The 24,560-nt window shown below is 46.3% G+C and overlaps 5 protein-coding genes across 7 annotated transcripts; 2 read left to right on the top strand and 3 right to left on the bottom strand.

The window, feature by feature from the left end:
* The first annotated feature begins 6,089 nt into the window (after positions 1-6,089).
* On the top strand, positions 6,090-7,363 carry cox6a2 (cytochrome c oxidase subunit 6A2). Its single transcript, XM_069165321.1, has 4 exons — positions 6,090-6,236; positions 6,601-6,676; positions 6,904-7,046; positions 7,174-7,363. Exons 2-4 carry the CDS (start codon positions 6,601-6,603, stop codon positions 7,261-7,263), a joined length of 309 nt encoding a protein of 102 aa, XP_069021422.1. The 5' UTR covers positions 6,090-6,236; the 3' UTR covers positions 7,264-7,363.
* An 853-nt stretch (positions 7,364-8,216) lies between these two features.
* On the bottom strand, positions 8,217-14,292 carry armc5 (armadillo repeat containing 5). Its single transcript, XM_069165312.1, has 7 exons — positions 12,931-14,292; positions 12,807-12,837; positions 12,578-12,688; positions 11,581-12,475; positions 10,749-11,491; positions 10,315-10,447; positions 8,217-10,081 (listed from the first exon to the last, which is right to left on the bottom strand). Exons 1-7 carry the CDS (start codon positions 13,321-13,323, stop codon positions 8,695-8,697), a joined length of 3,693 nt encoding a protein of 1,230 aa, XP_069021413.1. The 5' UTR covers positions 13,324-14,292; the 3' UTR covers positions 8,217-8,694.
* Positions 14,159-16,345, top strand: LOC138207803 (uncharacterized). Of its 2 annotated transcripts, none has more exons than XM_069165317.1 (2): positions 14,159-14,378; positions 14,656-16,345. In XM_069165317.1, exons 1-2 carry the CDS (start codon positions 14,285-14,287, stop codon positions 15,255-15,257), a joined length of 696 nt encoding a protein of 231 aa, XP_069021418.1. In that variant the 5' UTR covers positions 14,159-14,284; the 3' UTR covers positions 15,258-16,345. The 2 variants fall into 2 exon arrangements, with proteins under 2 accessions (XP_069021418.1, XP_069021419.1); XM_069165318.1 differs by having other exon boundaries at positions 14,333-14,485.
* Positions 16,346-16,432: 87 nt separating this feature from the next.
* Positions 16,433-18,671, bottom strand: LOC138207800 (uncharacterized). Its single transcript, XM_069165314.1, has 3 exons — positions 18,125-18,671; positions 17,425-17,656; positions 16,433-17,317 (listed from the first exon to the last, which is right to left on the bottom strand). The coding sequence occupies exons 1-3, from the start codon at positions 18,527-18,529 to the stop codon at positions 16,593-16,595; spliced, it is 1,362 nt and encodes a 453-aa protein (XP_069021415.1). The 5' UTR covers positions 18,530-18,671; the 3' UTR covers positions 16,433-16,592.
* Positions 18,672-19,286: 615 nt separating this feature from the next.
* Positions 19,287-24,067, bottom strand: elob (elongin B). 2 transcript variants are annotated; one of them, XM_069165319.1, is made up of 4 exons: positions 23,980-24,067; positions 22,247-22,381; positions 20,945-21,053; positions 19,287-20,806 (listed from the first exon to the last, which is right to left on the bottom strand). In XM_069165319.1, exons 1-4 carry the CDS (start codon positions 23,980-23,982, stop codon positions 20,694-20,696), a joined length of 360 nt encoding a protein of 119 aa, XP_069021420.1. In that variant the 5' UTR covers positions 23,983-24,067; the 3' UTR covers positions 19,287-20,693. The 2 variants fall into 2 exon arrangements, with proteins under 2 accessions (XP_069021420.1, XP_069021421.1); XM_069165320.1 differs by lacking the exon at positions 23,980-24,067 and adding an exon at positions 23,772-23,928.
* Between the last annotated feature and the right edge of the window lie 493 nt (positions 24,068-24,560).

Below are 24,560 nucleotides of genomic sequence, written 5' to 3'. Positions count from 1 at the left end.
TGTTGTCAGCTAAATAAAGCACACAGTCACTCACCAGTGCAAATACAGCATCCAACGACAGAACACTTTTTATTACGTTGTTGTTGTTGTTTTTCAGATAATTAGGTTGTCAAACACGTTCCTCCCCCAAATAAACTCACCTGCGTCAAACACTGTTTAACTGCAGGTGTGTTTTTTCCTGGTTTTTGTTAATACAGCAAACATTACACCTCCTGAAGAGAAGAATGAGCGCACGCAAACTGAATCTGTTAATTCAAATATAAAAATAAAAAAAGACACGGGAAACTGCCGAGTAAATATGACATCATTAATGTATTTGTGTGTGGATGTGTGTGCGTGTTGGTAACTGCACGATTAAGTGTTTTAATGTGGAAACACAGTATGCTGCTGCAGAAAAAGCTCAATTAAAACCCAGCTGTACAGAGGAGCATTGTGATCTCACTGAGCTCTCTGTTCCTGAAAGTGTTGAGACTGTGCACGACAAGCATCAAGCCCACGGCGGCCTCAGCGTCGCGCTCCGGGGTCATCCTCACATCCTATAGTTGTGGGAGGTCCCTTTATACGACAGGCAGCTTCTTCATGTCATCTTTAAGTTTACGTCTTGACCCTCAGGCACGACGGCCCCTCGATGCAAACGTCTGACCGGGAGAAAGTGAGGAAAACTGGAGTCACAGGTTCGGACCACCACATCGTCTCCCCTGGTGGTACCGAGCGAAAGACAATAACACAACCCACGTCTGAGTCACGACTCCGTCACCCCATGGGTTCACCCTCTAAACATTTATCCGTCTGCATGTTTTCAGAGCTCCCTTTTTAAAAAAAAAATTTTAAAGTCTGGCTGCTGCAGACTGTGTTGGCTCATTTACCAGGAGAAGAGTTATATGACAGTTTGTGGAGACACATCTGGATGGCCGGTTCACTGCGGTCGGCCATATTAGAAACACTGTGCGCCCCAATATATACATACAAATGACATTCAGCTGTGTGCTGTCCTTATGTGTCCTTTAAGGGAAAAAGAGGAGAAATAAATATCTAAAGGAGTGACGGGAATGTGCTGACCTCCACCTCGACCTCAAAACGACCGGTTACCGTCTTAGTTGAAGCGCTGGACAGTGGTTGTAGAACTGACTGGGAAATATGGCAAAAAAAACATGTTAGTCAGACTATTGTTTTCTAAAAATGTTGGATAAAGCGTTGGTTTGAAGCACAGATCGTATGTAAAAGTGTGACGGAGCTTCTGGGTCTAAAAAATTCTGAAGTATCATAAAGTGCAATACCACCGAGTGCCACTAGGGGTCGACTCCAAAAGGCCTCCGGCTCCATAGACTCCCATTCAACCTCCCTCATCAAATACAAAAGTAAATAAAAAAAATTCCACAAGTTATTGTGGTTTTGTTTGCTAAAGTCACTCCTTCTTATTAGTTCCCTGATGGTCCATTAATTGGATATTTGGCCTCGAAAAGCCGAGTTTTTGGGGCCGTGTTTGTTTGATTGACAGGTCTGTGGTGCAGTCAAGTTTCCGTTATAGGTGGGCGGGGCGTAGTGCCTGGGTTTCCAAACAGATCCGAGTCTGAGCCACCACTCGCTCCTCCCCCAGCTCGTCCAAATATGGTCACTTCCTGCCCCAAACCGCTTCCGAACTAGCGAAGACGGCGACGGAAAGGAAGAATTCAAGAAATTCTGTCGGTCGCCTTCCTGCGTATCCTGTAAGAATAAAGCAACAAAGACAAATTCAGATACATCAAAAAAGCCGTGACTCAAAACCATGAGTGTACGACGTGAGATGGCGGATATGTAGGCCGATCTGTCAATCAATGTTTATGTAAATTGACAGACAACGCAGCAGTAGTAAAATACTTATCATCATACATTATATGGTGCACAATGTGCTTCTATCAAGGTAAATAGTTGTAGGTCAGCAGAATGCAACTCAGTGGTTGAACAACTCGTGATCAAAACCCTATGAAACATAGCTGAGGGCGTCTCTACAACTGTAAGGGGACATCGGAGGATGCCAGGTTAACAAGGGGGGATGTATTTCGGTTATTTTGCTGACAAAGGGGGATGGACTCCCACTCGTCCCCATGATCGATAGTTGTGTGACTGGTTCTCTGTAATAAACTTGCTGTAACATTGCAATAAAATCCATTAAACTCCAATCAAATACGCAGTCAGATTTAATATGCAGCGAACCACCTGCTGTTGCTGTACTCTCCATTGTTCCATCTCCAAACTTGAACATCTTCATGTTTCCTCCCGGGGATATGAACAGCTTTGTTTTGGTGGAACAAACACCGTCACACTGGTAAAATGATCTTTCACTCTCTGTAGACTCGAAGCTACAGCAAGTTGTTTTTTTTCCCTCCAGGACTGGAACAGTATTTATTGGAGGTTTTACGCTCTTCCTCCTCCAGCTTGCGAAGCCCTGTGGGCCACCTCCAGGGGGGGCTGGATGTTAGCTCCATGTGGCGGGCACGTTAAGGCAGGAACACACCAACCTACACAGCGATTTTGTGCTGGCGCCGGTTCTCAGGCCGATGTTTCAGCTGAACTTGTGTCTGACGCCTGAAAATCTGCTAATTATAAATCAAACTCTCAGCCAAAATACAACGTTTTGGTGTTAAAGATGCAAAATGTACTCAATCAGGGCATCTAATTACTTCTTATGCAGTGCAGAACATTCACTGTTTGGTCACAGGGAGGTTGATGCGTTGGGGAAACTCCCTTTAAGACTGAAGTTAAAGGAGGAGAGGGACCAGACGGACCGGCATCCTGAACTGACATATTTCTCCAAACGCATCGTGTGAAAAAATGTCACATCATGGTCCATTTTATTGAGACAGCATCGTCCCCAGACGTCTGGCAGAGATAAAAGTTAGTATTATCTAAGGATAAAACTTAGGTTATATTATCTTTACAAAATAAATGTCATGTTAGCATTAAAAACCAAAGCAAAAAATAACTTACTTGGCAAGCTATTTTCTGATGAAAATGTAATAACTTATTATTTTAATGCTCAGAAATGATTAATAAAATATTAATATCAGTTCGGTCAATGTTTTTTTTACGGCAGCAGAGCATGGTTTGAGTTTGACGTCTTGGCTGTGACTCCCAGAAATATTGAGCAACAATCAGCAAATATCTTCAACTTGAACATTAAACATAAAAAAACCATAAAAAATTGCCTCAAACAAGTCGCCTGCAGTAAAAACCTGCTTCAGTTTCCCCGTTCTGTCAGACTGGAGGAAAAACATCCAACGCGGCACATGATGGACGCTGAACTTTCTTTCCGCTCGCTCCGTCTGCACGAGACAAGCTTGTTGGAAGTTTCCACGGCGGAGAAACGTCGCTCCACCCGCCGCCTCCGTCCGGCAGAGACGACCTCGCCGACGGATTCTGGATCCTCCTGGTTTGTTGAGTTTCACTGCAGGCCCGTCTCACTCCCACTTTTACGTCTATCAATGCAGAGACACAAGCTTTGTGAAAAGAGCATCTTTGAGCTGGTGAAAAGCGTCTTCAACGTTTCACCCTCTCTTAGAGGAGCTGACCCGGTTCCATCACTCTGGACCTACACACACCGCACAGGAAAAAAAACAACCTCGTGATCCATGTGACTGCATATATGAAATGTGTTTTTTTGTCCATGTTTTATTCCCATGACAAAACCTTTCCACATATTTTCCATGTTATCAATTTGCAACATGTGTCATACATGTGATCATGTAGAAAACCCATGTGATCTTTCTGTGAGGGTCCAGACAGGTCAGTGAAGGGATTAATATACTTATTAATTAGTTTGACTCAACTACTAATTATATTAATTAAACTCATGTTCAGTTACAGCAGGAATCTTTTCTGCATTCTCTGATCGAAGCCAATTTTGTTTCTCTTTCAACTTTCAAGTAAAGGTAAAGAAATCTAGTTAATAAAAAGCATGAAGTTCAGTTTATCTGTATGTTCTCTTGGATTCTGCATCTGTCGAAAACGTCTTCGGAGGGTAACGACGGCCGGAGAAAACGGTCGCCATGACGTCGTCATAAATTCAACAGAGAGCTCAGGTGTGAGCTGCTCAGGTGTGAGCTGCTCTGACGTGGACGAGGCAGCCGCGGCTTTTACGAGATGCAGACGGGACGGGACGGTTGGAGAAGCTGCCAGCGGACGCCTTCAACTCGCTCCAGCATCACGCGCACAATACGCACGGTTGTCTTTCTGCTGGCGTGAAGTGCACACAGACCGAGGAGGTGTGAAGGGATGTCAAGGAGGGTTGAAACCCCCCCGAACTCAAGTTCACACAACGAAACGGTTAAAGGAGGATTTAAAATCCCCCAAACTGATCACAAATGGATACGGCCAGTAAATACTTGTGGAATATACGCGTGTAGTTTAGCCGCCGTTTTGTTCTCCCCTCCGTCTGTATGTCTGCGTTGTTGCCGTGTTGAGTTCCTCTGATTCAAGTAGATTCTGGATGTCAATCATCCTGGAAAACCAAAAGAGCGGATGTGTCCAACACGGGACCGACACTCTGCTCAGAGATGACGACAACTCTGGTGTTTAGCAGGACCGAGTTCAGCATCTTAAGTTTGTTGTGTCACTTAACATTTGCTTCTTCCAAAGACTTGTTGTCACGTCGTAATTTTATCCTGTTAGTCAGTGAAATTTTGTCTGAACTACCGTAAAAATTCTTGACTTCTGTGAGGTCACAGCGAACTCGGCCTTTGACCTTTGACCGCTAAATTGAATCAAGTTCATGCTTCGGACCAAGTGAATGTTTGTGCCAAATTTGAAGAAATCCCATCGAGGCGTTCCTGAGATATCACGCTCAAAAGAGAACGAGACAGAAAACAAAACCAAAAACAGACAAACCAATAAAACAAGTTAACATCAGCGAAAGGCTTCTGGAGTTTTGGCCTCCAGCGGCCTGCAGCACATCCAGAACCTCCGAGCGTCTCCGTGTCGTCCAGCTGAGACGGCGCTTCAGCTTCTTGCCCACAAAAAAACAGCAGACGTTCAGGCGAGCGGCTCGCATGGCCGGCTGACATCACCGCTGGCTCGCTGCTGTTTGCTCTGCAGCCCGAAGACGTCCAGACGACAAAGCTGGCCAATTAACACTCGACGGAGGGGAGAATGAAGCACAAACAAATACATTCAAACCGGGGACATGACGTTTTCCTGAAGATATTTACAAGATAATATAAAAACGGACTTTTTCACCTGTCAGCCGTAAAATAATTACAAATGGACTCGACGTCCAAACTACGTGCGGTAAACCAGACAACAGAAAGTCTATTTAAAGGATTGCACACAATCACGAAGGAACTCTCACCAGGAGGAAACGAGCTCACTGCAGAAAGGAGGCTGAGTAACTGAACAAAGAGCAGTTTAAAGACATCCTGTTCACAGCGACACGACGCCATCTGGTGGACAGAATATCTACGTCCCTTCTTTCCTGTAGTTTTGCAGTTTTTCTTGCGCAACCGGCAGCAGCACCAGAGCAGAACGTTTCCACCATCAGCTCAACAACACTTTCAGTGACTGAACTTCACTCTGATCCACATGTTGCTTTGCAGAACTTTAGAAGTTGATTTTTTAATTTTTTTTTTTTACTTTGTCTACTTTCATTAAAAAAAATACTTACTGTTTGTTTTTATGCCAAGAAACTGGTGTTAGTTGTTACATGTCAAACTTTAAAAAGCCTAAAACATAAATGATTGTTTGTCTTATTATGTACTGTGGGCTTCAATGGCTAAAATATGTGACTTCAGATTATCAGTGTTCTTGTAATCTCAAGAAAAGATAGATAAAAAATGTAAATAACCTGCAGACTATATTTGACCTTTGACCCACAGCTGAACCACTGCGTCTCTGTGAGTGACTGACTTTCACTGCTGCTCTCATCTGAAAAACAAAACTAAAAGTTAACTGACAAAAACCTGGAAAGCCTTTAATGAGCATAAATATGTCTTATTATAATTCTGTAATGCAGACTGTTTTCCTATGCAGCACCACCTCCCCCTGCTCCTCCCCCCGCCCCTCCTCCTCCGTCACGTATCCACCCACCTCTGCACTTGTCCAAATATAAAAGTTTCTTGGCTCAGAGACAGATTGAAATGAGGAGGAGTCGGACACACAGAGTTCAGCTCATGACAGACTGAAGGACAAACAAGAAGGAAGGACAATTTGCCACAAACATAAGAGAATAAATAAATCACTTTGAATATCTCCAGCCTGAAGAAACAGTAAGTTTTTATTTGATATGTTTTTGACTGTATTTTAACTGGAGCATGACTATCAGCCCTCTCTACACACAGCAGAGCTAGTAGGCCCTGCTGCAGCCCTGACTGCAATAGTTCGTTTACCAGGGGGACGTAGGATTAATATTTCACTTTAAAAGACTACACATCCATTTTTTTGTCACTTTATGATATTATTTTTTGCATTATCTGTTTATGTTGTGCATTTTTAAGCTCCTAAGTATTTTACTTTTTTTTCTTTTTTTATGTTGGCCATCACATTTAACTGTATTCCTGCTGTTTTATCACATTCGAGATGTTAATGTGAGTTCTGCGTATTTACACCTGTTTCCGTCCGTCTCCTCTGCAGATGTCTCTGTCTCCAGCCGCTTTGGCCGCCCGCCGGGTGTTTGCTGCTGCGTCGCATTCACACCAAGAAGGAGGAGGTCAGTGCCGAACAAAAACTAAATGCAACGCCAACAATGCTTCAAACCCTGAAGATTTAAAGGCTCCGCTAACTCGCATGCAGTTTGGAGTCTTGAAGTTGATAACTGACGTGTCTGGCAGCCGGCCTGCACGTCCATCAAATACCCAGGAACTAGGAAAGTAAAAGAAGACATGTAATCTGTGTTTTCTGTGTACTTTTACTGGTTGTTGTTTGTATTTTCCACAGCGAGGACCTGGAAGATACTGAGCTTCGTCTTGGCCATTCCCGGCGTCGCCGTGTGCATGGCCAACGCCTACATGAAGATGCAGGCGCACTCTCACGAGCCGCCGGAGTTCGTAGCGTATCCTCACCTGCGTATCCGCACCAAGGTGAGTCACGCAGGGACGACTTATTAACAGCTCGTCTGCAGCCGTATACACTTAAAAAAAAAAGAAAGAAAGCAATGTCTAACAAAAAAACTAATAATAATAATAATAATAAGACGTCTCCTTGCAGAGATTTCCCTGGGGCGACGGGAACCACTCTCTCTTCCACAACGCCCACACCAACCCGCTGCCCGGCGGCTACGAGGACTCCCATCACTGAGAGCGTCCGACCTGCTGCCGTGTACTCGGCTTGATTGTAGCGGTCGATCGGGCCGAGCGGCACCGCCGTCCAATAAAACCTACTTTGTGCTGCATTACAATGAGAGTTGTTTGTTTTTTTTAATTTGGATTAGTGCTCAATTTAATCAGCCGTCCAAATGTGTGGCGTTGAGACAAGAGTGTTTTTAAATCTCATTATGGAAACAACAATGCAAAGTGTTACGCTACAATGCACCGCCGTCTCTTATCGTGGCTTTTCATATATAATGATCAAAGTCGGAGTTGTTAAAGTCCTGCACATTTAAGGCTTTAAAGCATCCTGGGAACACATCGCATGTCTTATTCCACGGTGTCACAGAGCTCCATTCACTGTTGTCCAAAAACAATGCAAATTCTCACCAGGGCATGAGATGTATAATAATCTACAGCTGGAAATAGTCCCCAAAAAAAATGCACATCTCCGAGTACTGTTTGCTAAAAACGTAAAAAATACGAAATTATTTAGCCGTTTTTCAAAATAAAAGCGTACATTCATGACCCATGGTTTTTTAAAGATTTCTATCTTCGGAGTTGGGCTCGAGGCTGCCGCAGACCTGCAGCAGAAGTCCTGACACACTGACACACTCCTGGTTTTAGTCCTAGAATATGTAATAATAGAGAGCTTTTAATTTGAAAAGAATAAAGGAAGTTGCGTCATCCTGCAACCGTTGCTTCTTCTCGCTCTACCGTCACAAACGCTTTTCATCGCACTACACCCACTGGCCTCTGATTGGTCCGCCCCTTCAGAGCGGCCCAGCAAACCTTCATGCCAACAGAGTTTCCAGACGTATAAAGACAGTGGAGCTGTGAGCAACAGGTGGGCGGAGCCAAGCTCATACTTATCCAGACATCATACGGCCCCTTTTTTTTTTTTGTGTACACTCAAACTCCAACAACAAGAAACCGCAACCAAAGTGATGTTCAACAATATATTCAGTGGCATACATTTTACAGTTGAAGCTCAAACACTGTATATCTGCTATTTCATATCATCTCTATGTACAAAATAAACAACCGGCCCCGAGAGGCCGACCCTGATGATTCCAGCTACATGACATTTATCAAATGCACTGTTAGACATTTGCTTTAACTTTTCCCAAAATAAAAAAAATGAAAATAAAACTTTAAAAATAAAATCGCAATAAGTTTGAAATTAATCCATCAACAGTAAGAAAATGATGTCATGCTGGGACGGGCTACAATTACATCCAAACTTAATTTATGCTTCAAAATTATGAAAATAAATCAACAGTCACGTCTGAGGAAATTCATCCAGCGTTTGTTCTTTTTTTTTTTTCAGGTAATCGGACTGTTGTAACCGATGGCAACCAATTATAAATTTGTGCCCTCTGAATTCGTGCCAGTGACTCCCTCTCAGTATCTCCCTCCTCGCTCAGCTCAGAGCTGCAGAGGCCAGACTGAGCAGGTCCAGTTTCAGAGTCTCGGTGCAGTCGGCCTCTCTGGCCAGCCTGCGGAGGCACCGCCCGGCGACGGAGGAGGACCAGAGGGGCCGAGGCCGGTCCTGGCAGCCCAGCAGCAGAGACAGGCAGGCCCGGCCCAGCGCTGGGTAGCTGTACCGCTGGGAGAACCAGTACACCTGTGGGAGCAGAGCGGCTTCAGAACCCCGAGCTGCTGGTTTCTGGGGTTTTAACGTCGACTCTTCTGGGTCGAGACATTTGTCCGCTGATCCACAGACCGACTCGGGAACAGGAGCGACACCTCCGAGTCCTCTGTTGACTTTCTGCACTGTTGGCGTCTTCTTACTGTCGTGATGCCGTAGGGGACTGTTCGGCTTCCTCGTCTGTCCCGGCAGGTTTTCCGTTCGCGCCTCAGATCCGGTCAGCTCCAGCTCGGAGGTCCGACTCGCCAGGTTCTCCTCGGCGGACTCGGGGAGCTCTCGGTCCGTTTTAGACGCGGCCTTGTCGGCGTCGTCCTCTGCGGCCGGACCGGCAGCCTTCGTGGAGGAGCGGGACAGAAGGAGAGACACGCAGACGTCCTCCAACTCTCTCTGGAGCTCTTTCACCAAAAACCTGCAGGCTCCGATCATCGTCTCACCTAAAGGAGTTTTCTGGAAGGACGAGTCTTCTGAGCGCTGGTCCGTCTCCTTCTCGCAGAAACTCAGTCCGCGGAGGACCAACGCGTCCAGAACCCGACACCGTCCTCTTCTCGTCGGGTCCTCGGTGAGGCGACATCCGTGCAGGTAATGCAGCACTGGCAGTAACATACCTGCGCTGACATCTTTGATGGCGATGGCTTCTTCTGCAGCTTCTCCGAACCCGCCTCTCAACAGGGCCCGGAAGTACTCGGAGCCGACGCCGTCGGCGCCCTCCGCCCCGCCCACGACCTCCCTGTTGGCCGGGACGCGAGTCCCGTCGTCCAGCAGCAAGAGCAGGTCGAAGCTGGAGGCGGCGTACGGACAGGTGTCGGCGAGGCGAGGCTTTTTCGAGGGAGGCGGCGACGCTCCGCCCGCTTCACCGAGCGACGCCGCCGCGATCGGGTTCACCGTTTTTTTGTCGAGCTCGGTTTTAACGACGCCCGTCAGAGCGGACAGGCAGCCAATCAGGAGAGAGAAGTACAGCGAGCGGCGCTGAGAGGTCAGACCTGCGTGTGGTGAATTCAACAAGTCGGAAAGCAGTCTGCCGCACTCAGCGGGGCGGTCTTCATCATCATCATCATCATCATCGTCGTCATCGTCGTCGTCTTGGTCGCAGCCGAGGGGCTGAAGAGCCGAGAGCAGCCCGCCGCTGTCCACGAGGAGCTTCTTCAACAGGGACTTGTTGCTGTTGGAGGAACAGAAACGTGATGAAGCTCACTTACGGTCACTTTATGGGATTTTTATGAATCAACTGTCATCAAAATAAATCACTGACGATTGTAGTGGCAGAAATAAACATTCACTAAACGACATGTAAAACGGTTTTATGGGCGTAAAGTCGATTTTGTTTTGTCAGACAGAGAAGTGTCAACATTTCTGTTGTTTTCTATTCATCCGTCCGTCCGTCCGTCTCCTCACCTGTTGATGAGCGGCAGAGACAGAGCGCAGTTCATCTTGTCCGACTCGGAGCCCGACAGCATGACGTGGGCGAGAACCCCGGAGCCGAAGCCGGACTCACACTGGACGCGCAGATTATTCAGGAGAGCGACGCCTGCAGAGTCACAACAGAGTCACAAACTGCCCTCGTTTCAAATATTAATGATTAGATATTGTAAAGAAAAACCTCCCATTTGCTTACATAAAAAAAAGAACTGTGCTATAGTATCATATCTGTCCTCAGGAAAACCTGCAGGATTAATAAAATGTATCTTATAGGTACATCTCTAATCAAAATTATACTTAAACATTTAATTCATGATACTAATAAAAAAATAATAATTTGCATTATTTTTACATGTTGCAGGGCAAAGCTTGTGTTTTATATGTTGCATGTTCTCCAGTTTCCGTCTCACCGAGCTGTTTGACTTTGGCTTTCACTCGCTCCGTCTGCTTCTCGTCCCCCTCCGACCCCCCCTCCCTCTGGCAGAGGCGGTGACGGATCAGCGCCACGGAGCCGGTCCGGACCAGCGCCTTCAAACAGTTGGGGTTGCAGCTCAGCCGGCAGAGCATGCGGAAGCACCTGCTGCTGGGGTCCTGGTGCTGGGTGAGGTAGTAGAGCAGGCCGGACATGACGCCCGAGCTGACCAGAGCGGCGCTCGGGTCGGTGGCGTGGGAGAAGCGGGAGAGCAGCAGCAGGATGGGGGACTCGGGCGTCCAGGGCTCGGGGTGGTAGGGGTGGCTGTAGGCCGCCTGGCGGGGGACAGACGGGGGCGCGTCCAGAGTGACTTTAGTCAAACACGCCGCCGAGTGAGGCCGCTGCCTCCGTCTCTGCGGGGACGAGAACTTTGACGGAGAGACGGGCGTTTGGGGCGTCTTCGTCGGAGAGGACACGGCGGAGGCGCTCGGCTGGGTCGGAGGTGCGTCGGTGACTTTGCACGAAGGTGAAGACGACACCGGGGAAGGTTGAGACGCTTTTTTAGAAGCAGAAGAGACAGCGGGGGAGTTTTTAACAGAGGAATTGGAGTACGGGTTCGGGGACGAGGTTTGAGGGGATGAAGACGGTGGGATCTGAAGACTTCCCCATTCCCCGTCAACGCCGGAGGAGTCCAGCAGGTCCCCCTCGGAAGATATCAACCCCTCAGACACCAGCCAGGACCTGGAGACGGAGACGGAGACGCACATAAACAACATAGAAGAAAAGCAAGACGATAAACTGAGAGAGTGAACGTGTTTCGTTTTCCGTACCTGAGACTTAAAAAGCTGGAGGAACACAGACCCTGCTCCCTCCCAGCCTCCTCCTTCTTGTACCCCTCCGGGGGGGGGAAGTCGAAGGAGTCGAAGCACGAGGAGGGCAGGAGCTCGGTGGGAGACGCGCCGGAGGAGAGGCTCACGTCCATCCTCTCCGCCGACTCCTCCTCCCCTCTGGTGAACTCCACCAGTCGTGCGACAAGGAGAGGGACCAACCCCAACTCCTGCAGCTGCTCCATGGCAGACTCGTCAAAGACAAAGTCTACACAGGCCAGAATCGCGAGCCGGGACAGCGGGTGACTCTGATGGGCCGACAAATAGCCGACGAGCACCTCGAGCCCGCCGCTTTCTTTCACCTTGGCCCGGTTCACCGCCTCCTTGCAGCACAAGCACAGAGCCTTGAGGAAGACTCCCGACTTCAGCGGGTCCCTCTTTACCTCCTCGGTGAACTTCTGGATGACCCCCAGCGACCCCACGAGGGGGCGCAGGCAGCCCTGGGAGCACATGTTGGCCAGCGTTTTCAGCGCCAGCTCCTCGAAAGGTTTACCGGACTCGCCCGACGCCATGACGCCGAGCTGGGAGAGGACCCCGGAGCGGGACGCCGCCCTGGCGCACTCGACCCCACATCCCCGGGTCAGCTCGTGGAGGGTCCTGAGCGCCGCCCGCCTCAACCCCTGGGGATATTCTGGAGCGATGAGAGGGGCGAGGGCGGATAAGGTGCCCTGGGTGAGCAGCGAGAGGCGGTTGGAGGGCGTGTCGGAGAGGTAGAGGAGGGCCCGGGCGGCCGACTGGGCGCACTCCAGTTTGGGACAGGGCTCTTTGGGTGGAGCGGGCGTAGGGGAGGAGGGGGCGGAGGACAGCGACACGCAGAGGAGCAGTGGAGGAACACCACCTGTGTGAACAGAACGGGTCAGAATCAGAGGTCCAACGACGGAGATACCAAAACAGGATGACAACGATTACTTCCACGCCGCTGCAGATATTTCCGACCCACCGGCAGAGTGGATGAGGGCGGAGCTCTCTGGATCCATCGCCAAGTTCCCCAAAACCCGGGCTGCTCGGTTCTGGACCGTCTCCAGGGCCACGTTTCTCTTCAGGATGTCCACTGGGCAAAGCCAAGAGATTTGTTTATATGACATGAATTGTTAGAAAACACTCAATTCCGTCGCTATTAATAAAGATGAATGCACATAAAGTAATTAAGAAGGTAAATCAACACTTACCTACGATATTTATTCCACCGAGCTTACGAACCTGCAGAAGACGACAATTTAAAAGTGAGAGGTTTTAACGGGTGCTTTGATAAATAGAGATCACTACTTCCTCTGTTACTCTCTTTTATCTCACCTCGATGCGCGTCTCCAGCTCAGTGCAGCAGTTTCCCAGGATGCTCAGCGCCAGGTCCAGAGTCTTCCTCGAGCACTCGGGGTGTTTGAGCAGGTCCAACAGGGGCCCGAGCCCCCCGTGATCCCTGAACCTGGCGATGCCGGCCCTGTCGCCCTTGATGTGCTGCGTCCGGATGGCGACCAGCGCTCGCCACTGAGCGACTTTGGACCTCTTGTCCACTTCTCTGCCACCGCCCGAATCCGTCTGGCCGTGGCCCTGATGCTCAGCACCCGGTCCGGGTTTGGAGAGGTGAGCCAAGCACCAGGTGAGAGACGCCTCCGGGGGGGACGGGTGCCCTTCTTTTGAGGGGGCCCTCGAGTGTTTCCTGTCGCTTTGCACAGGTGATGCAGCCATGCTCCCTCTTTGACTAACAGGCAACTGGTTCACTTTATTTTCCCTCTTCTCACCTTAGACAAATATCATTGATGCCCTGAGGCATCACTGGAAACTTCCAGTGAAATATTGAGAAAATAAATAACATATCCTTTCTTTTTAAATTACCAAGTAAATTACTCAACCTGTGAAAAGGTGCTCGTATTTAGTCCATTTTCAGAAATTTTTCTAAAGTTTCCACAAAACAAAATAACATTTTGGTGTCATCAGAAAACTACAGATACCAGCATGAAAGGAAAGTTGTACCACCTGATGCCGCGGTCGCTGATGGGAGATGGAGTTCCAACAGCTTCGGTCCACTCCCTTAAAAAAAACAGGCCTACATCGTGAGAAGGCCGAACAAACGTTATTCTGCGTAGTGGACGTGTATTTTCTCAGTGTACCATATTTTTGCACATCGACTGACGAATTAAAGCTCTATTTTATCCATGTTTTGTTACCACTGGCCGAATAAATTTGGCGAAACAAGATGCATTCGCCTGTATTAGCCGCTAACGCCATCTTTAGCCAAACAACAAAACAGGGGCGGCTGAGGGAGGGAGCAGGGGCTGAAGAGGCGGGCCGGTGACGGGGACTGTGGGACTTGTAGTTCTATTTTCGTCGCCTTTCATATCGACTCGTTTATTTCCTGATTCGGAAAACTACATTCCCCAAGCCGGGGACAAATAGCGGTTTACACGCCGACACGTCGAAGCCGTTCTGGGATTGTAGTTCCTTCGGAGGCCCTGACTGCTCAAACAGCACACGTCCATCAACTTGTCCGGACTACATTTCCCATGATGCCAAGCGACGTTGTTATACTCATCGGTTTTCTCCACGCGAGAAAGCGCATCGGTGCCTCCGAAAGGTTGTTAAATTCCGCGATAGACACCATAATATATAAATAAACAACTTGAGCTGTAATGGTTGTGGTTTTGACAGCATGGAGGTAATCGAGACAATTGTGATACAAAACACTGAAGTGGAGGGAAAAGAGACGGTGGTGTCCAGTATGGACAGCGATAGAGCAAAAGCAGGTTAGTACTCACAGCCTGAAGGGGAACAGGTTTCATCCGGTCACGAAGCGCGGAGGGCCCGATGAGTGCCAACCGGCCGCCCCGGGACACCTCCACCAAACACTGATGTCAGTCATCAATTACAATTATAAGTAATCTGGTGATTTATGGATTCAAACGGGTGTTTTTGTGTAGACAACCTGTGTCTTAATAAAATGATCCAACCTTTAAAAAATAAAATAAATAAAAAAGGTCCATCTAACAGCCGATGACGCGATCTGCCTTCTTTCACCTCCAGAGTTCATTTGGACCCTGCGGGCCACGTGGCACCTCGTCAACACCCGGCTGGAAATGGACCCGGCCTTCGACCAGCCGGTCTGCAAGAAGAAGAAACTGTGGGAATTGTTGGCGGAGAAGGTGAACGCCAAGCTGAGGGAGTCGGAGGTCACCGACGTCACCGTGAAGGCCTACGAGTGCGACCTGAAGTGGAGGAACATGCTGGCCACGTACAGGAAGAACGGCGAGCGGGCCAAGAGGCTCGGGGCGGCCAGCGTCCACTGGGAGTTCTTCAAGGCCATGGACGAGGTCCTGGGCAAGAGCCGGGAGGAGGTCGAGGCCGAGCGCAGGGCCAAGCTCGGCGGCACCAAAGTGGGCAAGGCCATAGCCAGCAAGAAGTTCACCCCGATCCTCCCGACACCCCCCGCGACGGCCCCCCGCCCCGCCAGGCCCCCGCAGGACGTCCTGCAGCTGTACATGGAGCTGCAGGAGAGGAAGATGAACATGTGGGCGCAGCAGAAAGCGCTGGAGGAGAAGAAGATCGAGGCCATCAACAACCTGGCGCAGGCCATCTCGAGCCTGGCTCAGAAGGACGGCACACAGACGCCGAAGGACGGACGCTAGGACGGACGCTAGGACGGATGTTAGGACAGACACTAGGACGGACGTTAGGACGGACGTTAGGACGGACACTAGGACGGACATTAGGACGGAGAGGTCGCTGCTGTTTGGCCTTAAAAAAAACAAAAAAACTTTTATGATACTGCAGGAACAGTTTGGACATCAGCAGGTGAAGCAGAAGGGACGGACAGTATGAGGACGCTCTCACCTGAAGATACTTTCTGCTTGTGTCCCAAAGAACAAAACAATCATTTATTTTTATACCTGAATAAAATTATGATTTATGAAAGTTGGAGAGAAATAAAAATATCAAGACACAAATCAGGCATCGAACCGTGACTGCACCAGTGGAGGACATATTTCCATCTTAACAAGCAAACAGAAACAATCAACACAACACATATTATCACATCAAAAGTTATAATTTTTAATATTTATCATTGATGGTATCCACTGAGAGGAGATCAATGTTTATCTGGTGATAAGATGCCCTTTGTTTCCATCACTAATGTCTTCACGGGTTTTATGCTGAAAAGTTCACCGCCCTCCAGTGGTCACATGAGGAACTGCAACACTGAATTATACTCATAAGAAATATCAATACATTTTAGATAAATTTCATAATTATTGATGCGATTATTTCAAATAAAAACAATGGCATCAGTATTGATAATAATAGTATAACAGTTGAATATCTTTATAGCTTGATATCACCTCCAGTGGATTCTTTTCAACCATGAGATGCGTTTCAATCATCAACCCCCACAATAAATATTACATTCATGAAGGTTTTGACCTTCTCTTATCACAGATAAAAAACAGGAACTGTGTTGATAATAATCTTATTACTTGACAGTTTTCTGGTTTTGTTAATTTAATTGTGAGAACATACAAACACCTTCGGCCAACACTCAAAGTAAATGTAAGTGAATAAAAACAATCCAAAGGAATATAATATTCTTTCATCTCACCTCAATATCAATCTCACCTGTCTGATTATTTCAAAATAAAGTAATTGTACTGAACATGTAGTTCATTAAATCTATGATGAATATTAAAGTCGTCTTGGTATGAGTACTTAAAAAAATAAATAATAATAATTCAATTTGTAAAATTGAACACTAAAATTAGGTCAAACTGAAGTCGTCTGGTTTTTGTTGTTGGAAGCAAACAGTTCTGGAAAAATCTAAACTGTGATGCAAAAATAAAACACGCGGTCTACGTGATGCTACGTCAGTCTAGAAAACTTGACTGTCAGAGCTGACGGTGTCGCAGGAGAGTTTCTGTTAAAAATACATCTTTTATTTATCCTCCAGGGCTCCAAAAGAAATCAGGAAATCACGTCTTTCCTGAATCAGCGTTTTTAAGCAGCAAATCTGCGACGGCGTCACGCCTCCGTGCGCCCTCTTCATCCACCTCCACCTCCCCCTCCCCGGTCACGCCTCCCTCTTTCTCCACCTCTCCTTGAACCACCCGTCCGATGTCCAGAAACACGTTGTGCAACACGCAGGCCGTCAGCACCACGGCTCTGGCTCGGCCGTAGTCTCCGATGTCCAGGTACCTGAGCCTCAGAAATCTGGCTCTCAGGTCGGCGACGGCCTGACGGAGGATCTGAAAATGCTCCTCCAGCGTGTTGTTGAAGAGCTCCTCTCTGGGTCCCGGACTTCCCCCGTACGGGGTCAACAGCTGAGCGCCGAGCGGGTAGCCGGCTGCGGCGACGAGGCAGCAGCCGGAGGGCATCAGCTCGGGGTGCCGCTTCAGTCGGTCCCTCAGAGCGCCGCCTCGGTCCGCATCGGATCCTTCGCTGATTCTGCAGTGCAGGAACCGGCCTCTCCGGTCGGATACCAGCTCCAGGTTTAACCAGGAGTCGGGATGGGCCTCCTTCTTCATCCTCTTCACCTCGGGCGCGGCGCTCTGCACGTCGTGCTTCCCCGTCGGCAGGCGGACGGGGATCCGGATGTGTCCCAACACTCCCAGCACCCGGGGGACACCTCGTCCCTCGTCCTGCTCCTCTTCGTCGAGCAGACTGGAAAACGGGAAGAGCGCTTCTGCGGCCTCTTCGCCTGGAGAGCAGAGACAGAAACCATCATCATCATCATCATCATCATCATCCATCGGTTTTTGCATCTTTAAAATCTCCAACAAAACAGCAGCAGTGCGATCAACCCACCGACCGGCCACCTGATCTGCTTCTCCTCCAGCGTGTTGACGCGCTCGCAGAAGGAGAAGAAGATGCGGTGGATGTTTCCCTTCTCCAGCTGGAAGCGGCGGGACACCGAGCGGTAGCTGAGCCGCTCGGTGAGCAGGGTGAGGGACAGCAGGACGGTGTGGGACAGAGACAGGCGGGCCCGGCCGGCCATCCGAGCCCCGGACTTAGAGCTCTGAAGCAGGTCTGAGATGTGCTGAGGGACACGAAGACGGGATGTTGAAGTCGATATTGGACCGTTATCGTTGCAATATTTATTTAGAAAGCGTCCAACACCTGCAGATTGGAGCTGGACTTAAAAAGGCTGTTTTCATATTTCGATAGTTTAAATAAAATGTATAATATTGGAGAATGTCCTGTTGGCTGTATGTGCGCTGCACTGTCAACAAGTGGTAAGTTTTATTTTGTATTTTTAAGTAAAATAAATATATTCATATAACAGCTCATCCTGCTTTATCAGACTACTTTTATTTTTTACTGTTTAGTGACTTTTATTTTTTTTCTTCACCAAAAACAAGAACTTTCGTTTCATCTTCATTGAACCTGGAGAACGTTTTGGAGCCCAGAGAACAATGACGTCATCAACAGCTGTCACATCATCACTTCTATTTTTATCTCACAGATTTATGAACTTATTAAAAAGAGTAAACCGACAGATCATCACCTTCACTGCAGCGCTGTCCAACGTGTCCGACGTGTCCAACGTGTCCAACGTGTCCAGCCGTTCCCGGGACTCGGCTGCGTCTCGCTGCGGGGGTCCGGGTGCTGCCGGGGTCTCTGCGTGTCCTACGTGGTGTCCTACGTGGTGTCCAACGTGGTGTCCTACGTGGTGTCCAACGTGGTGTCCTAGGTGGTGTCCTACGTGGTGTCCAACGTGGTGTCCTAACTGAACGTAAAAGGTCGGAGGAGGCAGCCCGCGGAGCGTCGCGCTGAGGCCGGCCTCCAGGACGTCCTCCACCGCCTGGTCCAGCCGGAGCTCCAGCTCGCCCGCCGACAGAGGCTGCCACTCCCGCTCCACCAGGTCCAGCACGGCCCTGCCCGCCGATACAACACACTCACTGACGTCCATTGTTTCTCAGATAAACCAGAAACTCGTCGTCGCGAGCTGCTGTTGTTGCTAGCCTGCTAGCAAACGTTTGTTGCCTTCAAGTGCTGTCGGAAAGTAGGAAGAGTCGGTGAGACGTTCAGGGAACCGTGAGCACATAACTGAACACTCAAATCGGCTTTTTTTTTTTTTTTTTTTCTTCAAAAACTAATTTGACACAATTATGGAGTTGATTAATCAACAGGAAATTAACAGGCGGCTGTTTTGATAATATATGAACATCGGAAGTTGTTTATCAAGCAAAACACTTGTGGTCAAACTCTCATGGGAGAACTTACTGCTGTATTATTTTTCAATATTTATTTATACTATAATTTAAAATTATATATCCTTTTATTTTGGACTGCAATTTGGGCATATTTTTGCACATTTTATAGACAAATTGTTTGGAAATAACAATTTTACATCCATGCATTTTTGCACACGTTGGTTGTTTGATTAAAAAAAAAAAATTAAAAAAAAAAAAAACTTGCAGGACACAACTTGTGGACGTACAAATTTAATGTTTAACACACCAAAGTAATGGTATTAACTATTCCAGGTTAACATCCTTTTGAAGTGATGCTCATGATGATCATTGATCCTGATAGATTCTGTCCTTCATCAGAGTCACAACAACTTTATATGTAAAGATAACATCAGATGTCCATAATGAATTGTTTGTCCAGCTGTGAGCACAGGATCCAAACATCATATATAAAAACATCACAATGCACAGACGTGAAAAAACAGTTGTTTTAATGTTAAATCAGTTACAAGTGCAACTTTGATCATGTCCTACTGTTTAACAGCCTCAATTTGCAAACGTGTTTTTTTTGTCACGCAACATTAAACAGTTTCATACAACCCCCCCTCCCACCCCACCCCAAATAATAGAGCATTTTTTTTTTTTTTTTTTTTTTTTAATTGTTGTTTCTAGATCGTGACACCCAGTGTTACACCTTAATCTTAAAATTCTGATGGTTTTTTTTCTTCCTTTCTCTAATTCATCTTTAAATTGAGCAAAAACGATGCGTATTCAGGTACTAACGGTGTTTAATACAACACAAACTGCAGCATGAGATTAAAAACCTAAATGGGCAGCGGTGGTTCTGGGATTATGGAGTCAAACGTGCAGCTCTGAACTCATCACGACGAACGAACTTGTTAACGTCAAACTGTTTAATCTTAAACAATTTAGGCGCCGCTGGTTTAAATCTCCAGGACGACGCGGGCTACAATCCAACATCGGAGAGGAGAGTTGAGAAGTCCCTCGCCTTTGTTAGTCCGCTAAAAATAATCAACAGTCACCACTAAGTCATTTTTGATTGCTGCTGTGCCTGTCTGTCATTTCATTTCCAGCCCAAAGTCCACGCCAGCGTTATGAGTCGCAGTTCCTCACGACTGGACGCATTCAGTCTCAGTAACTTCAGTGAGCAGCTATTGTATGAAAATAGTAACTACTGATCGGTAAAGTACCAAGAAATCTTCATCTTAATACCAGATCTTCTGCCAGCGAGTGAATCTTTTATTTTTTTTGTTTGTTTGTTTGTTTTTAATCGTAGAGTAACATCGTTCAAAAGTTCTTGAAATACGGATGGTAACTTAAGAAATTCACAATCTCCCAACTATCGTCGCAACACAAATCCAGGCCGAAGACCGAACAAACATGTTAATCCTAGTAACTAGTTTAATAAAGAAAACACAAACATAAAACACCCCCAAAAAAGTCGCACCTTATCGACTCCCAACTTTTTAAGCCAGCAAAAATAAAAGAACATGAGTAAGGCAGCATTCAGCCTTTTCCCAAATAAAGACTGTAATTCATTAAATACGAAGTGCGGTTCTTTAAGTTCAGCCTTTACCAATCCCGTGGATGACTGACAGTGTCGTGACCAGGCTGTCAGGTATTCTCTGGAGGGTCTTGTGTGAAATTATCGGTTTATCGAGCATGCGTTCGCCAATTTTCAGGACAAATGAAACCACTTTGAATCAAACCGCACATTTACAACGAATCCGTGTTTGTTGTTGTTGTTGTTGTTGTTTTACGCCCAGCTTGAAGGTCGGTCGTCAGGAACTTCACCCGCTGAGGCGTGACTTCCCAAAAAAGTCAACCTCCCACCCCCCTCACCGGTGTGTCCTCCCTCCCTCACTGTACGGCCTGCTCGTTGGCTGTGCTGCCTGAATCCTGCGGCTTCATGACGTCAGGAAGCTCCGGGGGGGTGGAGAAGGACTCGACCCCCAGCTGCTCGAAGGAGTCGTCTGGGACGGAGAGAGAAAGACGCAATTAAAGAGAAGGTTGAGAGTTCTCGCATTAAAGAAGCGGAGAGTCGACCTGCCGAGCTGAGAGCGAAACAAAACACACAAAAAACGCTGGGCATTCAAAAGGGAACTACTCACCGCCCAGACGAAAAGCTAATCCCACCGTGGCCGGGGCCTGAGGTCGGGCGGTTTGATTTGTGAAGCCACAATTTCCGAGAGTTTGACTGTCGACAAGCAGCACATCATCCTGGAGAGGAAAATGTCGAGAATGAGACCGTCATTTCACAAACAGCTTTATTATTATCATTATGATTATCATACCGGGTCAGACTTCAGAGGAGATTTAAGATATCAGGTTGTTTCACAAAGTAAACTGGGTGAATAATGTGATGAATGTGATGTGATGTAATGTAATGTAATGTAATGAATGTGATGAATGTGATGTAATGTGATGTGATGTAATGTAATGAATGTGATGAATGTGATGTAATGTGATGTGATGTAATGTAATGTAATGAATGTGATGAATGTGATGTAATGTGATGTAATGAATGTGATGAATGTGATGTAATGTAATGAATGTAATGTGATGTAATGTGATGTAATGTGATGTAATGTGATGTAATGTAATGTGATGTAATGAATGTGATGAATGTGATGTAATGTAATGAATGTGATGAATGTGATGTAATGTAATGAATGTAATGTGATGTGATGTAATGTAATGTGGTGTAATGTAATGTAATGTAATGAATGTGATGAATGTGATGTAATGTGATGTGATGTAATGTAATGTAATGTAATGAATGTGATGAATGTGATGTAATGTAATGAATGTAATGTGATGTGATGTGAATCCTCATCAGTTACATGCAGAGATCTCTCTGGTAAAAGAAGACGTGTGTTCTGCTGAAGCAGCACATTTAAAAGTATTCAGTGTCGTTGAAGTTTAAAGAGTCCCGGAGCTGTCGGCTGCTACAAGTGGGTGATATGAATAAAGTTCATTTTTAAAATGTTAATGTGGTCAATAATGCCATCAAATTTTTATCCAAGCTCACAGTAATGTCTCCATCTGCTTTGTTTTGCCTGAGAACCTAAAGAAATTAAATTTAAGATATTAAAAACGTTGTCACGTGAAACAGAAAAGCCACAAAAAAAAAATCCTCTCTGTGTACATTTTATTCTGCTCAGTGTTTCATTGTGAATATAAATTCTGCATTACTTGTTAAATCAACAGGAAATTAACAAAAAATGCTGAGAAGCTCTGAGTTGTCGGACGGTGCAGAAAGAATCATCGTATAATTTAAGACGTTGCTATTTTATTACTGTTGGATCTAAATTAATCTTTTGAACCATCAAAAGTAATTTATAAAATAATCGTACATTTTGCACGTTCCCAACCAACTTTCCATCGGAGTTTTCCAGGTAAATTTATGTCACCTTATAAAGCCTCTGATCTTCAGGCGGCCTCTTTAAAATGCCTTCCACGATGCGCTTCAGCTCGTAGACCGTGGTCGACTCTTTGGCGTCTGTGAAGATGGTCGCCTTGTGACGTCGGATCATTAGAAACACATCCTGAAGAGAGGAGCGAGTGACAGAGGAAGAAGGTGACTTCACGTGGACGTTTACATCAGACAAACGACTTGTTGACCTTCTTTCCTTCCTCGATCATGCACTAAACCACCTCGCATCAAAGTTCATGTTGTGGTCGGTGAATGAAATGAGTCCAAAAGCTGGAAGACACAGTACATCCAGGATGTCCTCCCGTTACCAACATCCTGCTAAAGAATTCAGCTCATTACGGCGCAAAGACATAATTCATTTATCAATTACTGCTCATCGCTATAAAACTTACAAACAGTATCTGATGCAATCAACAAATATAAACTTTATCATTTGTAAATATTAACAGATATAAATTTCTGAGGTAATATATAAGATATAATCAACTCAAAATCTTAAGGTGACTCGTTCTGTTGTACATATTGTAAATAAATAGATTAAAAACACTGTTGAGTTAAAGCAAACCAGATAAAAGTGCTGATAGCAAACTGTGAAAACCACAAGTAAAGGTTCTGCATTCAAAAACCTTCCTTCAGTAAAAAGTCTGTAAGTATTATCAGCAAATGTAAAGTGATTAAATATTCCACATCAGTGTTGTACATTTATCTAAAAACAACGTCTTTCCCAGTTAATCCAAGTGAGTTTCAAAATAGTTTTTTCTGGCTTAAAAAGAAAAGAAAAGAAAAGTGGGAGAATATTTTCAACATATAAAGGAAACATCTGACACTTTAGTTTATCAGGAAACAATCACATAAAAGAAATCACTAAATTTTGGACACTTTTTTACTGGATGTGTGTGTGTGGGGGTGGGGGGGGGGGGGTTAAAACATGCAACCTTAAACTAATATAAATAAAACTTAATTGATGAGGAACTTCAGTTGCCTTTTCCCAGTTTTAAAAGTTCATATTACAATATACAAAAAGTGATGTAATCTTTGTCACGTTATTTGTATTCCTAACTTCTTTTTGTGAGGTCACACGTGAAGTGACCGGAACCTTTCTCGGGTCGTGAGTTCACCGGATCTCTTTTAAAGACCCACCGAGCAGCTGCTAACGAGAGCTTCAGCTGTGCTAACGTTAGCCCGACCAGCTGTTACCGCCAGCTGCCGGAGCTTCCCGAGCATCGAGCCCTTTGTGGGTTCAAGTCCCCGAGAAACAGACTCCTTCAACCCGCCGACCAGCTCCGGACACTTCAAACACAAGCTGCTCCACGCTACAAGCTACTTTAGCCAATTAGCTTCCTTGCGGCTAACGAGCCACTCCATCAAAACCAAAGTTTGGACCGTTTTTCTGCCGCTGCTCTAAAAACGTTGTTAATCTGAACTGATGTCAAACTTTAGCGCGAGAACACGTCGAGCAGCTGCAGTCAGCTGCAGTCAGCTGGTCCGGTGACGTTATTTACCGACGCAGGGGAAGCTAGCTCGTGTTAGCACGGGTTAGCTAAACAAAGACGTCAGCTGTCGGGTTGATCGCTTTTACGACGAGCTTCCGTTCAGCTGCCGGCAGCAGACGTGTTCCCGCCCGCAGAGCGTCCAGCGGCCTCCCGAGGACACGTCCGGCTCGTCGACATGGACACGACACACTGACATGAAGCTGTTTTCTTCACTCACCATTTCTCGCGGTTCGCTGCGCGCAGAAAAAAAAAAACTCTCCGCCGCACAGCCGTGACGTCACGGCAGCGTCTGACAGACAGCAGCTTGTAGCTCCGCCTCTTCGCCTGCAGGGGGCGCCGCAGCAGATTCATCAACTTTTACATGCTCTTTACACAAACTAACGTTATATTATATTATATTATGTTATATTATATTATATTATATTATATTATATTATATTATATTATGTTAGATATTTTAAAAATCCAAATTGTGTTTTAGGAAACATGTAATAGAAAAACGAATAACGTTGGAGTGTTGTCAGAGGACACACAAGTTGTACAAAAGGAAAAATACTAAATGAGAAATGTAGTAATTTTATGTAAAACAAGCTCAATTTACCAGTAAAATTCAACACATAATGAATCTGTTCAAGTATTTTGGTTTCTTATTGAGTTTCCTCCCTCTATCAATCAATCAAACTTCATCTATATAGCAAAATTAAAAACAATAAAACTTTTAAAATCACTTCTGAGGTAGCCATGTGCCAAGACTTTAAAATAGGTGTAATGTTTGCTCCCTTTCTGGTCTTAGTTGAA

This window comes from Embiotoca jacksoni, unplaced genomic scaffold (genome assembly GCF_022577435.1).
Source record: "Embiotoca jacksoni isolate LCO1_2020_lvr unplaced genomic scaffold, fEmbJac1.0.p SCAF_34, whole genome shotgun sequence".
NCBI classification, from domain to species: Eukaryota; Metazoa; Chordata; class Actinopteri; family Embiotocidae; genus Embiotoca; species Embiotoca jacksoni.
The sequence above is the reverse complement of the archived record's forward strand: the minus strand, read 5'-3'. Positions and strand labels throughout refer to the sequence as shown.